Here is a 16657-nt window from a genome sequence, read left to right on the forward strand (position 1 = left end):
TCCCTCATCTCCCTCCGGGATTCCCACGATATGGACGTTATTCCGCCGGCTACGGTTTTCCATATCCTCCAACCTCTCCCAGACACGCTCCAAATCCACCTTGGTTGCTAGCGGATTAGCAGATAATTCCCTCTCCGATGACTCCAGATAATCTATCCGTTTCTCGACATCTCCCACTACATCAGTAAATTTAGCCTCCATGGCAGTGATCGATCAACGTATCACAGCAAGATCCTCCAAGTCAGCAATGACCTTCGTCAACATTGCCCACATGTTCAACATCTCTTACCGCATTTCCCGCAATTCTCTGACCAAATCGACTCCCTGGTCTGCGGCCTTCTCAGGGGTGTCAGCCTGAAGACATAAGTGTCTTTTAATGTCTCCAGAGCCAGAGGATTTTGAATTCTTTGACAAATTGTCCTGCTAGAACATTTATGGAACAGAGTATATTGAATCTCACCAGTTTATGTCATTAAAAGGTATTCAAACTAGCAAAGTGCGCAGAGCTCGCCATTCACACATCCGATCCTTGCATGGCATCACTTGACTCCTCAATGACTCTAAATTTAATCTGTTTGAGACATTTAAATTGTAAATGCTTACTTATCAGTGTGATGACTCCCCTGCTCTTACTCAAACCAGCACTACAAAACACATGCCCACCCCATGCACTACCAAGTTTTTCAGCTTCCTGTGAAGAAAGGTGCATTTCTTGAAGGAACACTATATCATATTTCTTATGCTTATGAAAAGATACAACCTTCCTTCTTTTTATAGGGTGCCCCAGCCCATTAACATTCCACGTGGAGAGAAACATTTTACCTATATTAAAGTGTGACATAATGACATGCAAAGAAAAATTGTGTACCCAAGACTAAATTATATAGACCACTATCCAACGTTAATGTAACTATAAAATCCTTAATAACCCACAGAACAAAAAAAAAGATGGTCTTTATCCTCGCACATAACAGTCTCAACTGGCGTCCATCCCCTGGAAATCCGACAGTCCATGCACGCTCACAATTTCCCGTGACACTATTGCTACAGGATTATTTCAGTCCAGTGTTTTTTTTCTTCCCCTCTTTTCTGTCTTCTTTTTTAATATAAAACCATACTGTTGTAATCCTCCCAGCACAGTTTGCCTTTATTCCTCTCCACACGTAAAACAAAATCTCTCTCTGCTGACCACAAGAATCTTGCCAGAATGAATGTGAATCTGCCACCCGCCCCAGGAAGCCGACCAAGAGCTCTATTTCCAGATCATGGTCCGCTGTGTCGAACAAATTAGGAATAAGCCCGTTCAGAAACTTGACCATATCTTGACCTTCCTTTCCCTCTGGGATTCCAACGAAACGAACATTATTACATCTGCTTTGATTTTCCATATCCTCTAATTATTCCCACACCTGATCCATATCAGTTTTCGTGGCCGGCGGGTTAGTCTGCACCTCTTCATCCATTCTTGTGATCAGGGTAGAAGGTTTCGCTTCCATAGATGTGGTCGCTCGACATATTTCCGCAGATGTGTCGTTTGAGATTTTTGTTAGCATTCTGGGGCGTGCTGCCATTCCCAACCAGACCCCTGCTATCTTGCTCTTGAGAGGGGTTAGACGCATGTTACAGTAAATTTTTTTAATGTCCCTACAGGTTGACGATTTCAAATTCTTTGACATCCTACACTTCCAGTGCAGTTTAACAATCAAAACCAAATCAGTTCTCACCGAGTAATATTGACTGAAAGGATAATTGTGCCAAAGTGCAGCGTGGAGCTCGCCACTAGGCTGCTTCTACTCGCATAGCATCACGTGACTCCTCTATTCATCCAAATAAAATGAAAATTAGAAATATTTTGCAAGCAAAAAAAAATGTGTGTTAGTCGTTGCTAGCATACAAGGCCAATTGGTGCCTGTTTTGAATAGTTTTTTGTTTGTTTTTCTCCCCAATTTGGAATGCCCAATTCCCAATGTGCTCTAAGTCCTCATGGTGGCATGGTGACTCGCTTCAATCCAGGTGGCGGAGGACAAATCTCAGTTGCCTCTGCAACTGAGACCATCAATCCATGTATCTTATCACGTGGCTTGTTGAGTGCGTTGCCGCGGAGAATAGCATGAAGCCTCCACACGTACTATATCTCCGTGGAACCACATTATGGTGACCATGAGGAGGTTACCCCATGTGACTCTACCCTCCCTAGCAACTGGGCCAATTTGGTTGCTTAGGAGACCTGGCTGGAGTCACTCAGCGCACCCTGGATTCAAACTCACGACTCCAGGTGTGGAAGTCAGCATCTTTACTCGCTGAGCTACCGAGGCCCCCGCCTGTTTTGAATTGTTGAATTTGGTGGAAATCAACAGCTAGCTAGTGCAGTGCATTTATATTGTTAAGTCAATGTTGACTAGCTAATTGGTTAGAGCTGACTAACAAGCCTAATATAGCTAACTATGGCTTCAAAGAAAAGAAAATTGTCAGTTGAAAACCGAGGATTTAATGCTGCATGGATAGATTTCTATGCTTTCACAGTCAACGCTGCGGGCTTGCCAGTATGCTTGATCTGCACTGAAAAATTGTCAAACAACAAAAAATGCAACTTTGAAAGACATTTTAATAGCAGACACTATACATTTGCTAACAGCATTCTGGCCGGGATGACAATTGCAGAACCACAGCAAAGAGCAGATTAGAGGTAAGCATACCTTTACTAAGTGGATGCAATCCACAAATAAAATTGCTGCTACAAGTATCGTTGAAGCTCAGGAGATTATAAAGCACTGAAAGCCATTCATTGAAGAAATTTAAACAAGAAATTTAACAAAGACATTGAAAAAATCTAAAGTGAGGTCCAGAAAAAGACATAGCTTTGAAAAGTAGGCTATAGTTAAAATATATACATGAGACATAAGACCTGTTGAGCAGGCCAATGTAATGTGTAGGCTTTGTATAGCAACTGAAATACATGTTCTGTCAATGTGTTATTTAGCATAATATAAATAGCTTCAAAACATTTTCCTTCTCTCAACTGAATTAATTGTGTTGATGTTTGTTGATCCAGATTTTACAGTTTACAATGGTAAATAACATCCGTTAATAAAGATGTTTTGCGGCTCCAGACGTCTTTATTTTTATTTTTTGCTCAAAGTGGCTCTTCCAATGAAAACGGTTGCTGACCCCTGGCCTAGACACACATTAATGGAGCTCTGGCACTTAGCCCTATGTGGGGATTGGGGGCATGATCGTGTGTTGTATGTGGGAGAGAGAGAGCCCTGCTTCTTGCCTGCACTGCTTCGTTGCCTCCTGGCTCCTCCATTGCCCAAGAGAACAGAACTTGTTACACTCTGTTTATTGGCTTTTTCAAAAAATTTGAGGCATTATTTTTTATGTTTATTTTTTTTTACAAATGGCACACAATCACAAACTTCATTATTTGTTATCATCATCCTCTACAACTAAAAATAAATAAAAATCAGGAGCTACAACGGGCCGAGCAGACATGGAAGCAACATGGCGACCCGAGTTGGCAGCAATGCGAATTTTCTTTGCACATGAATACAATTTAAATTATGTGATCTAAAATTGACTTTCTCACAGGGGAACAGAGAGAACAGAAAAAGCTGGTCAACAAGCATATATGCTTGAACAACAGGTGGTAGACTTGTATGATCACAGCAGAAACAGTAAACCCTGGTTGTTAAGGCTGCCTGAAGGGAAGGATGATCCTGTGGGCTTTCTAAGCAACATAGACATAGAATTCAAAACTAGCATTCAAACTGTTCTTTCACACGTTCAGAATTTGTGCATTTTTAAAACTATTTTATAAATATATATTTGAAGTCAAAGAATAATCTCTAATATATTGGGTGGGCCTGGGTCTAATTTGGGTGGCCTAGGCTGACCCCCGCCCACCCTTTGCTACTCCACTGCCATGAACTAGACCAGGGGTCGGGAACCTTTTTTCACTAAAGAGCCAATTTTTTAAATTTTTGGTTGATGCATTTTTTCGAAAGAGATATAGCACAAACTAATAATTTATTATTTTCAAAAAACGTTTTTCAATAAAATAAAATGTTTATATTGCCCATAGACTATATTTAAATAAACTTATTTCCAATATTAATTGTCAAACAAAACAGGATACCAGAGAGAACTGAACCTCAAACATCCTGATGGTTCATACAGTGCATTTGGTACTGGTGATGGGAATACATGGTATGTAGAATCCTTCTGTAGATGCCTCTGATAAATTGGGGAAAGCTAGTTTTTCCTAAATCTTCACTTCCAGGTTGACTTCATTTGTCCTGAGGTGTTTTGGTAAAGCACAGATGTGTGTTTATCCAAATGTTATCCTGTGCAAGGAACTGGTTTATTAATAGGCAGGATCCAGATGGCTGTTTTGTGGAAGAGGGAATTCTTTACTACCATGAAATGAAGGTATGTAATGCAATTTTAAACATTTGGTCTAAGAATGCAACATGTTTTGTTAGCTGTTCTTACTGAAAATCCACTCAGTCCAGCTGACCTCGGCTATGCTAACAGGATTGTCTGCTAGCTTGTGCAGCAGCAGAATCCCTATGGAGGATTCTCATCCACACAGGTTTCTCGAACTACTTAAATTTAACATGCTAAGTGTTGAGACCTGGGTTACCTGTTTTATACATGTAATGTATTGCCATGTTCTAATGTTTGTTTTGATGACTGGGACACCGTTGTGGCTCTGCAGGCTCTATCGTTGTACGTCAGAGTGTTCCGCTCAACTGGATCCAGCACAGTGACCGTATCATCCGTGGGAGAAACCTATCAATTTGTTGTGAATGAGACAAACTAGCTGCTGGATCAGGAGAAATCTCTGAATGTTCCAGGCAACTGTAGTATTGACATGCGTCTGTGCAGGTCCGTGCATTGGCTTATATAATTGTACTCTTGACATATACAATGGTTTTTGATGCCTGATTGAAGTCTGACTAATATGAACCAAGTATGGCTTTATCAAATAGCATGATTGCTCTCAATGATTCCCTGTGTATACTGTACACCACCTTAAGCAAAAAAAAATTTTTTTGGCCCCCCTCTAAGGTGACCAGTCTGAGACTACATACTCCTCCCTCTGTGTGTGAGACGGTGGTTGCTTTTGAATTTCAATAAAGTTGTGTAATGCATGCCTTTTTGTATTGGCAAGATTTAATTGAGGGCTTAAATTCCTGCAAAAAATGCACAGCACAGTAGTTGGGGTGTAATAGTTTAAAAGGTGGCTTACTCAGATGTGGGGGTCCAAATTTCCTCGAATGTAAGGCACTGGCAAAAAGTTGTTCTGAAAGGAATGTTTTGGGTTCCATGCAAGGTTGAGCTCAATCAGTTTGTTACAATATTGATTACCACAAATAAATTCAGTTACATTGAGTCAATTATATGGACGTGAATATATAAACTTGCACCGGTTACACCGCCCTAAGGACTGGCCTGGGAACAACATATTAGTTTGACCGATGGCAAATGGAAGGGGTGTATTTGAAAATCTGTTTGAAAACTTTTTTTTTTCTCTCCATTTGGTGTCTCTAGGGTTGCAGAAATTATGCACTTCAGCTTTAATGTGTCTTTTATCAGTATTTGCCTAAATTGTTCTATTAGAAGCGAATAAAATCAGGACCTATTTCTTCCAATTCAAATTTTGTTTTTTTTTATATGCCAGTTTACAGAAGTATTAAACAGTTTTCTATTCTACTATACATTATAATGTTTTGATGCCTATATTTAATTTAAACACGGACAAAACACAACAGTATTTGGATTTATGCTGAAAGAATTATCAGCAATCATGTTGGTTATCAGTCATAACTCAATTAGTTTTTTTTTTTCAGTTTTTGTTTCCTCCATAAAACAGTCTGGAATTTGATAGCCCAAAATATCATACCTGTTTTGTTTTTTTGTTGTTGTTGTTTTTTTTATAATGAAGTGGAAGCTCAAAGCAGTGGTTTAATATGTTCTAGTTACTGGATACTTGTTCGGCCTACATGAGCTCAATGTATGAGGTGTTATAAAAGATGAGACTTGACAGAATGAAGCACAACGTGTTGAAATGTAAATCAGAGTTTTACCTTCTCTCAAAGTTGTTTTTAGGGCAGCAATGGAAATTTTGGCATATTTGAACAGCTAATGTATTCTAATGTGTCCTAAACACTCGAGGCAGTAAAACTATTATACTGATAGGAAACGTAAAGAGAGATTTCATGCCTTAATTTGTGGACATGGTACCATGGTAGTTCTATGTTTGTTTTGTTTTTTTGCAACATGCTTGTCTTGAACACTTTGAAGTTGAAAATAGCAAGTGAACACCATGGCATTGAATATGGCACAATACAGTAACGTGGTATAGAGTACATAAATCAAACTATGATTATTTACCATCTGATACCATTAGTGAACCATAGAACCACCACAGTCAAAGTGGGAAGTCAAAATATAAGTGACGATTAAAGTTAACATGAAGCCAATCTCTAAAATTATAGTTGAATGATAAGATGTGTGAATGGTATGTGTGTGTGCTGTGTTTGTCTTGTTTCTCTCGGTGGCTCGGGTGCGAGTAAGCGTTTGATAATCCACGTCAAGTGGAACAAGCATCATAAAGGCTCCATTTATTGTGTAGCCTGGAGCCCCTGTGGTCAGTTACTGGCCACCGGCTCCAATAACAAGTTCATCAACCTGGAAACTTGCAATGCTACGAGAGAGAGAGAGAGAGAATGAGAGAGAGAGACTGCAAACAAGATGAGTTTATGAACAGAAATTACAGACAGAAATTTAACGATTTGTGCTTTATGGTATGTTTGTGTAGGCCCTAGATTTGAATAAAGGGAAGGCTATTTCACTCACCAAAAACACATGAAAATACAAAATATACTACTCATTCACAATTTTAACTTTTTTAACATCAATTTAGTGTCACTGCAAAGTACATACTGTATAGAGCTTCTACTGAGCAGAGTTGGGTGTGACAATAATCAGAATCAGATTACATTTTCCTGTTATTTAATGATGCTAGGAATAACTCTTTATTTTTTAGTAATGATAGTTTCTGTTCTGTTGTTACTTGCATTACATATGCAATTTAATAATTATAATTGTCATTTAATAATTCTAATTGTTCTAATTAATTTATAAATAATTGTGCTCTCTTTTACTTTGCAAATGTGCAAGCTGAGCATGTGCACGCAGTACAGGCACAGATGCACGAATGCATACTTTGCATTTTATTGTCATTTGTTTCATTTAATATTTAGTCCTTTCAGATGGAAAACATTTATACATATAAATAGTTTGATCCAAAGTGCATTTGAACAGCAGTGTAACACTTTCTTATGATGTGTTACATTCATGCAAGCAGACAGAAGAATGTTTGAAGTAAGTTTGGAGCAGAAGAAATAGAAATAAACCTTGTGTAAATTGTCAGCTTCACACTAAGCTAAAATGCTATTTCTAGCCATTTTACATGCACATGTTCCCAGACACGATCATATTTTTTTATCAAGAAAATTCATGTGGGACCAAAATGTCTTTTTTTTTCTAGCAAGACCTTTGATATTAGGCAAAAATCGTATTCTTGATAATAATTTTTGTATTGTTTTCCTGTAAAAATATCTAAAAATCCTTAAAAACAAGATCAGTTAGATTCATCTTGTTTTAGAAACAACACTGCATAAGATATTTAGGTTATTCAGAGAATATATTTTTAACGTGAATTTTGTCTTCTGTACTGGCAGAGTTTTTATAGTCAAAACAAGTGAAAAAATCTACCAGTGCTGAAGATGTAATCCAAAATATTTAGAATACATTACTGACCTTGTGTAATCTAACAGAATACGTTACAAATTACATTTTACAGCATGTATTCTGTAATCTTTAGTGGAATATATTTCAAAAGTAACCCTCCCAACCCTGTCTGCAAGGATCCCTGTTAGGGCCAATATTGTTTTCATTTTATATGTTAAAAATGTTCTGTGATTTGAAAATACAACATTAATTTTCATTGCTATGCAGATGACCTGCATTATCGTTGAATCCCTATAATCTGACTAATTTAAATGTTCTTCAAGCTTGTATAGCAGATATAAAAAAATTGGATGTCATGTAATTTTCTTCAGTTGTGTGTAAGATACATTGTCTAGATCAGGGGTGTCAAACTCAGTTCCTGGAGGGCCACAGCCCTGCAGAGTTTAGCTCCAGCCTTGTACTAACATGCCTCCTTGTAATCTTCAAGCACTCCTGAAGACCTTAATTAGCTGATTCAGGTGTGTTTAATTAGGGTTAGAGCTAAACTCTGCTGGAGTTTGACACCTGTGGTCTAGATGGGATACATCAACAGTGATGTGACCTAGGGCCCTTAGGTGTTTTGGGTCTTTCAACATCAGATGCCCTCTCCCAGGCGACCCGCCCAGGGTTGGTCAGTCCCCAACCTGCGTCCCAGCAGCAAATGCCCACGGATCAGCCCTCTGGATCCATAGCCACCTGGTAGCTTTCTCTGCGGCTTCACTCACAGATATAATGGCGAATCTCTTTGCCATCCCAGTGATGCCCAACAGGTTCAGGACTTTACAGAGCCCCTAACAAAGTGTCCAACAAAGCCCCAACAGCCCACCTCTGTGGGCTCACAGTGTGTCTTCCAGCCTCTGGTATGGTCACAGGTGTGTGTCTGACAAAGATGTCTGTCTTTGCCCTGAACCTTGCCAACCTGGGTCGTTGGGAAACATCCCAAGCCTGCTCTGCCGGTTGTCACATTGCCCACCAGTGCCTTTTGCCCTAGTCGAGACTCTGCCACCTCCACTGCATTCTCAGCTCTCCATTTTCTTCCTGTTTTCACATCAATACTGGCTGCTGACACCTTTGGGTCCCTTGAATCCCTGTACTGTAGGGCTTCTCTTGTTCATGCCACCATAAACTCTTCAGTTAGGGTGCTGAATGGGAGCTGAAAAATGTTACTGGTCCCGTACAGTGCTGCAGAGCTGTGCTGCGGGGAAGTGTCATGGCAGATTCCCAAAAACCGCCATCGAAGCTCAGTCGAGTCAAAGATTTCTTGGAGGTGCAAAGTTCTGATTCCAAAAATAGACTTTTATTACAGAGTAACAAAGCCGAGATGGTTCATGAAGCATCTAAAGTTACATTTTAGAACATGCCTTTTTTATACAGTTTCTGTTCTCTTTGAGGATGGCCTTTTTGTCCAATAAAATTAATCCATGATATCATCCAATAATATCATCCAATAAAATCTTATGCCTCGATTTTTACGTCATCACTCCTAACAGGACATCCTGGCTTAACTTACTTCAGTGGTGGCAAAAGCATAACTATTTTATTTTATATGCATAAAACACACTGTAATCACTTCATATGGTTACATATTTTATATTAACTAACAATCATTACTTTCTGCATTAATTTGATTATTATATTAAATGATTCCCTTTTTTCAGTTTATTGGTCACACACAGCACATCCCTTTGAGATGAAGAACTGTGTGTGATGCCACAGGTGGTGTTTTTTTATCCTTGAGACTTCCTCTTGACGCATGCATCTTGATTCATCCCAATACTCCCAATTCCACATATTGTCTGCATCAAATCATGCATTGTCGGACTCTGTTCTATTAAAAGCATTAACTCATTATTCCTTGACACAGACAAATCATGCATTGTCTCACTCTATTCTATTAAAAACATTCACAGAAAGGGCCTTACAAGGAGACAGAGAGAGACTGTAATTCTCCCAAGAGAAGCCAAGCAACATTTTTCCATTGATTTGCACTTTGATTATTAAATGATAAATGATAGTTAAATCAATAAATGAATGATTAAGTATCTAACATATTGAATAACATTTATAATGCAGTTATTCATAGTACATTGATTACACATTGTCATTTTTAGATCATTGCGTATTGCATACATGTTAATGCAATCATCAAAATAGACTAACTGAATGATTAAATGAAAATATACCATAGAAGCCTCTTATCTTCTTTTCCAGGGACTCAACTGTTGACAAAGGAACCATGTACACCAGCATCAGCCACAGCACTCGGGGCAGGATGGAATGTTGATAGATCCAAGCTTTGAACCAGCCAGGCAGGCCTCTCAACTTTAATGAGGCAGTCTTCAAGCTCTTTGTTGAACTCTTGAATAGCGGCAGAATCTTTCAGAGTCGAGTCAAAGAGCTTCCCTAGGCTCTTGACTGGTTTCTCTGTGATGGCAGTTCTAGAGAGTTGGAAGTGGAACTTATCAACCACCTTCCCCCTCTACAGCACCATGGACCTTGACGTGGTGTGTTTAAAGCTCGTCCTTGCCCAGGTGATGAGCATCTCAAGGCTTTGTAGGATCCACCTACTCCCCAGGACAGATGTTGTTGTGATGGTGAGGTCGTCCATAAATGCTCTTATCGGAGGCTGTCGCACACAAGACTTGGTTAGGGGGCCTCTGCACTCCACCTCAGCTGACTTAGCCACCATATTCATGGCAAGGGCAAAAAGAGCTAGTGCAGTCTGTTATTATTCCTTTCCCAAGCATGTGCCAGTTCTATGTTTCTGAACCCAAAGTAACCCTCAACCTGAATTTGTTGTAATAATCAGGTCCTTGATCTTGCTAGGAATGTGGTGGCGGTGTAGTGCCAACTCAACTATCCTATGCAGGGCTTTACTGGTTGTTTAGATCAGTGTTACTATCAGAAATAATTAATTATTTATTTAGTTATTAATTAATATTTTAATTAATTAATTGAATCTAACTCATTAAAACCTCATATGGGGCTCCAGTAAATGCAGTGTGCTACGTTTAGGAGCAGGTTTGGTTATTAGCAATAATTAATAATTATCAAAGATAATTATTAATTATTAAAATCAATAGAACATTGATGAGAATCAATGTTAGCTTTTTTAATCCTTTAAATCAACAATTATCAAAGATAATCGTTAATTGTTAACATCGATGAAACATTAATTAAAATTAACACAAGCTTATTGATCATTCAAATTCAACAATCATCAAAGATAATTATCAAAAATCAACAGAATATTAATAAGGATTAACATTGACGGGGCACCACCCTGGGATCAGGGACTAATAACCAGATAGTATAACAGTCTCAATATTAGATCGTTTTCTTAGGAAAATCGACATCCGAAGAATATCGATTTTTGGGAAAAAAAACAATGAATGAAGGCTTGAATCCAAGCACTGATATCCCGTCAGCATGAAACAGGCGTATGCAAAACAAACCAAAACACTTCTCTTTGTAATATAAACAAAGTTTATTTATGCAGTAATATCAATTAATAATTAATACAATGCAGTCAATAAACTTCCGACTTACAACTACAAACTAAACGGTGATATGATTAGATATGGAAACTAAAATAATCCTATAACACATAAGGTGTGTGTGTGAGAGTGTGTGTGTGTGTGTGTGTGTGTAAGGAGGGACGCGCACAAAATGGCGGACGTGACTCTCATGGAGAGTATGTCACGTGAGACTTCCGGTCAGGGAATATGGCCGCGAATGTGGGCGGAGAGAAACCAGTCAATGGTAGCTTAGGGACGAAGCTGAGCTTTATCACGAAGCTATCTACTAGACAAAAATGTGTGCCACAATGTTTGTGAGGGGTCACGCGCGTGCGTGTGCGTGGTTAGTACGAGAGAGAGAGAGAGAGAATAAAGTGACGGTCCCAAAGCCGATTTCGCGATCGTGGGAGAGAAAGCAGCTGTTAGTTTATCACTCAGAGATGCGGTGGACGGCTCGTAAACCGTTCCGTGTTCTTTGATTCTTTAATGGATAAACTCAGTTCGCCGGTCTCACCCGTGATGGCGGAAATACACAACAGCCCAATGTGGTTGGACCACAATACAGCAAATCAAATTCGTGATAATTAATACCCTGTGTATTAATAATGAGCGGACATGGTGGTCCGTAAACTGTACAAGCAAAAACCTTGAAACACAAGAATAACACGCTATAATATTCTATCTCTGCCCAGACGTTAACCTCTTACTTGAATCGCATGAGGATGCAGAATGTGTGTTCATCCGTCCTTTAACTCAGACTCGGTTCCTCGAGGCTCGGGTGATGACGGGAGGCCGTTTCCTTGCTCTGTCGGCGGGCGATACGGCTGCTGATTCTTGGTGGGCTGGCGGAGAAATCAGCAACGTCGACTTGATTGAAGATGGAAGAGAAATACCTGCCCTTAGAAACGCCGGATCCGACCAAGGGCTGAAAGTCTGACGGCACTGTGGCGTGATGGTCACACACCGGGTGCCATGGTGCCATGCCCACCTTGGGACTCAAGTCTGTAGCCAGTGCTGAAGCGGTCTCATATGCATCAACCCGAGGGGGACAACCGCCGCTGAGGATGCCATATGCCCCAGGAGCCTCTGAAATTGTTTCACTGGTGCCGCTACCTTCTGCCTGAAGGTCTTCAGGCAGGTCAGCACTGACTGATCACGTTCGGTTGTAAGACGTGCCCTGAGAGTGACTGAGTCCAACTCCATATCGAGAAAAGTGGTGCTCTGCACAGGGGAGAGCTTGCTTTTCTCCCAGTTGACCTGAAGCCCGAGTTGGTCAAGGTGCTGAGGCACAAGATCCCTGTGTGCACACAATAGATCTCGTGAGTGAGCTAGGATTTGCCAGTCCTTGAGATAATTGAGAATGCGGATGCCCTTCTCCCTTAGCGGGCCAGGGCAGCCTCTGTGACCTTGGTAAAGATGCGAGGGGACAAGGACAGACCAAAGGGGAGGACCTTGTACTGGTATGCTCATCCCTCAAAAGCAAACAGATGAAAGGGTCTGTGTCGAGGAAGGATTGATACGTGAAAGTACACGTCCTTCAGATCGATGGCCGCGAACCAATCCTGATATCGTATTGATGCCAGGATGCGCTTCTGAACGGAAGCCTGTGTAAGGCCTTGTTTAGGGCACGCAGGTCCAAGATTGGGTGCGACCCTCCCCCTCTCTTGGGCAAGATAAAATAAGGGCTGTAGAAGCCCTTGCGCAACTCTGCTATGGGGACGGGCTCTATTGCTCCCTTCGCCAGAAGGGTGGCAACTTCCGCTCGAAGGACGGAGGCACTCTCGCCCTGCACCGTAGTGGAGAGGACGCCACTGAACTGGGGCGGGCGTCAGGTGAACTGGATCGTGTAGCCGAGGCGAATCGTCCTGATGAGCCACCTTGAGGGGCTGGAGAGATCTAACCAGGCCTCCAGTCTCCGTGCAGCGGCACCAGGGGGACGACTGGACTTACCGTGCCCAGGCAGGGTGATTCACGGCAAGGCAGAGCAGGCACCCCACCTGGAAGATAGCCCAGTGGCGACGTGCTGCTCTGCAAGCCCACAATGGTGGCCGGTGACTGGGGCGGGCGAATGGCCCCAGAGACCAGCACACTTACCTGTTTGCCGGTTGTCTCTCAATGGAGAATGAGGGAACGGGAAGTACTCGTGTTCACCTGATTGACCGGAAAGACTTCCAGCGCCTGGCCGTTGCCCAGAGGGCACTTGGCGATGTCATACTCGCCACACGCTGGCCCAGGGGTGATGGTGGGGCTGGAAAGGTGTCCCGGACCAGACCGGTCAGGAGCGGTCGCCTCATCCCTGGGCGGGCCATATCAGGACCGCCTCAAAGCCCGTCTGGGGTTCTTGGGGGCCGGCTGACAGGCAGGTGGAGCCGACTTCCCGCAGGAGGATCTTTTTCTTTGAGGCCGGTGTGCGGGCTCCGATGGTGCAGGAGTCGGGGCCAGCACCACAGGGGAACGAAGGCGCCCGAAAGGCAGCCGGGTCATGCCACGGCAGGACGTGTTTAATTGCCTCGGTCTGCTTTCTCACCGTCGATAACTGATGGGCAAATTCCTCGACGGTGTCACCAAAAAGCCCCCCTTGGGAGATGGGCGCATCAAGAAAGCGGACTTTCTCGGCATCACGCATCTCAGCAAGGTTGAGCCACAGGTGCCGCTCTTGGACCACAAGCATGGACATCGTCCGCCCCAGGACGTGTGCTGTGACCTTCATCGCACGTATGGCGAGGTCGGTCGCAGTGCGCAGTTTCTGCATCAGCCCTGGGTTGGTCCTACCCTCGTGCAGGTCTTTTAATGCCTTGGCCTGGTGGACCTGCAGGATGGCCATGGCATGCAGGGCAGAAGTAGCCTGACCCGCGGCCTTGTAAGCCTTCGTCATTAAAGAGGAAAAGAACTTACAGGCTTTAGAAGGGAGCCTTGGTTGGTCATGCCAGGTGGCTGCGCCCTGCGGGCATAAATGCACCGCTACGGCGTGCTCTACCTGGGGATGCTCGGCATATCCCTTAGCTGCTCCGCTGTCGAGGGTATTTAGAGTGGACGAGTCCGCAAAGCGTGTACGGGCAGTAAAAGGTGCCTTCCACGACTTCGTTAGCTCCTCATGCACTTCCGGAAAGAAAGGAACTGGTGCGAGCCCAGAAACCAATCATCCAGCCACGAACGCTCAGGGCAGGGTGGAGGGTTCCACTTCAGCCCGATGTTCGCAGCCGCCCGGGCAAGCACGGCTGCCATCTCAGCGTCCGCCTCATCCTGTGCTCCACCACCCGTGTGCGGGAGCTCAGAAGATTCATCCGCTTCCAATAGCAGAAGCCCACCCTCCGATACTGCGACCGAGAGCTCATCCTTGTCGCGAGCCATGAACGACACATTAAACCTGCACTAAGGCAGATCACCTGCATCGCTCGACAGCTCGTCCGGATGGAATGAGCGTGCTGGGAGATGGGAGGTCCACGGGGGCTGAGCCGGTGGAAACACTCCCATGTCCATATCCAGATCGCCCGCGGTGCTTGCCGACCCGGCCGGCTGAGCATCAGCCCAGGAAGGACCGGGTTAGGGAGCAGCCGCGGTGGCTCCTTGCTTCATGAAGAAGGAAGTGAGCCACGACCACAACGTTCTCATGGGCATGTTCTCGCAATGAGAACATAACCCTTCCACGAAAGCCGCCTCGGCGTGCTGGCGCCCCAGACACTCGAGGCAGATTTCATTGGTATCTTGAGGGGAGAGATAACAGCCACATCCAGTAGTGCAAACGTGGAAGGACATCTTTAAAAAGATGCCAAGCGTTTGCGAGAGCTCTTTTAGCACCTGCAGACTCAGGCTGCCGAAGCGCCCAGTGGAAACACAGCACTCAACCGTGTGAGGGTGACCGCTGATATGCGGCGTAAGAATCCAGCAGTGTAGCAAAGGGTGAGAGGACGAACACACAAGCATTCGGCTCCGAAGAAAAGATCTGAATGAGTGATGCACGCCATCTCCTTTTATACGCATATGTCCGGGGTGGAGAGTGGCATGCAAATTCCACTCGCCAGTTTTCATTGGCCTTTTCTATTTTAAGCAATGGTGATTGGGGCTCTCAAGATCGAACCCCTAGTGTCACTACATCAACACAACATCGAGTTTGTGACAGACACGAAGCAGTTAGACCTGTTAGCTCTTCTTGTCATGAACTGTGGCTTTTCCAAGATCCAGATACAAACCTAAAGGTGATAGAGCTTTCGTAGTAAAGGCCCTTCGATTATGGAACATTTACATTACATTTACATTTATGCTTTTATCCAAAGCGACTTACAGTGCCCTGATTACAGGGACAATCCCCCTGGAGCAACCTGGAGTTAAGTGCCTTGCTCAAGGACACAATGGTGGTGGCTGTGGGGATTGAACCAACAACCTTCCGCTTATTAGTTCAGTGCTTTAGTTCACTACACCACCACCACTCTGCCCTGGGATATCAGATCTGCTGAATTGGTGTCTATTTTTAAATCACGTTTAAAAACTAATTTTTATAGACTTGCTTTTACTTTTGTAAATTTTAGTTTTACCTTGGGTTTTACTGATTGTGTTTTGATTTTATATTTTGTGAAGCACTTTGCCCTAAATTGCTAAAAAAAAAAAAAAAAGTACTATAAAAATACATTTATTATTACTATTATTATTATAAAAGTTATTATTACATGCATCTATATTTCTCCCAAAGATAAAAGGTCTACATGCACTGAGCAGAAACACATTTCTCTCTCTCTCTCTCTCTCACACACACACACTTTATATTGTTTGTACTTTCTTTTGTATTTCATATATTATGTGTAGGCTATGTTGTGCATTCTGTATATTGTAATTATTTACACTGTATATATTCTTCCTACATGTACGTATATTATGCAATGTGTGGACAACACGATGAACTGACAATTAAAGTGATATGATTTGATTTGATTTGACATCTCTGCTCATAAATATTTTTGTTTCTTATGTGATTTGTGTGTGTTCTCAGATCTTATTCTGTTTCTGTACACGTGAGGGGCTGGATGAATGCATCTGGCTCTCATGAAAAGACTGTACGCTTCTGGGAACTGCGGATGCCCAGGTGGGCTCCACCTTTTATACTACCATGATATTACTCTCCACCTGAAATGCAGATGGATCTCTCAGTGAAATCAGAAACAGTAGGTTGACTTTTCTTTAGATAAAATTGGTCTGTGCTACCAAAATTCTAAACACTGCTCCCAGCGGCCATAGTGGTAAGTGTTGTTGGGCTAAGGGCATGTGGGAGCTCCATTTTCTGGGTGTAATGTCCATGGAGGGGCATCAAATGCAAGTTGTTTTCAGCTGTACAGGCTGTAATACAGTGA

The 16657-nt window shown here is 42.7% G+C and overlaps 1 protein-coding gene across 1 annotated transcript in view; it reads left to right on the forward strand.

The window, feature by feature from the left end:
• The window catches only part of LOC127441215 (ovostatin-like), a 7148-nt gene extending 2326 nt beyond the window's left edge, over window positions 1–4822 (forward strand). Inside the window, exon 10 of the mRNA XM_051698390.1 lies at window positions 4718–4822. Within this exon, the coding sequence (XP_051554350.1) occupies window positions 4718–4822 (105 nt within the window). The remainder of the gene's footprint in view (window positions 1–4717) is intronic.
• The last annotated feature ends 11835 nt before the right edge of the window (window positions 4823–16657 follow it).

This window comes from Myxocyprinus asiaticus, chromosome 5 (genome assembly GCF_019703515.2).
Source record: "Myxocyprinus asiaticus isolate MX2 ecotype Aquarium Trade chromosome 5, UBuf_Myxa_2, whole genome shotgun sequence".
NCBI lineage: Eukaryota > Metazoa > Chordata > Actinopteri > Cypriniformes > Catostomidae > Myxocyprinus > Myxocyprinus asiaticus.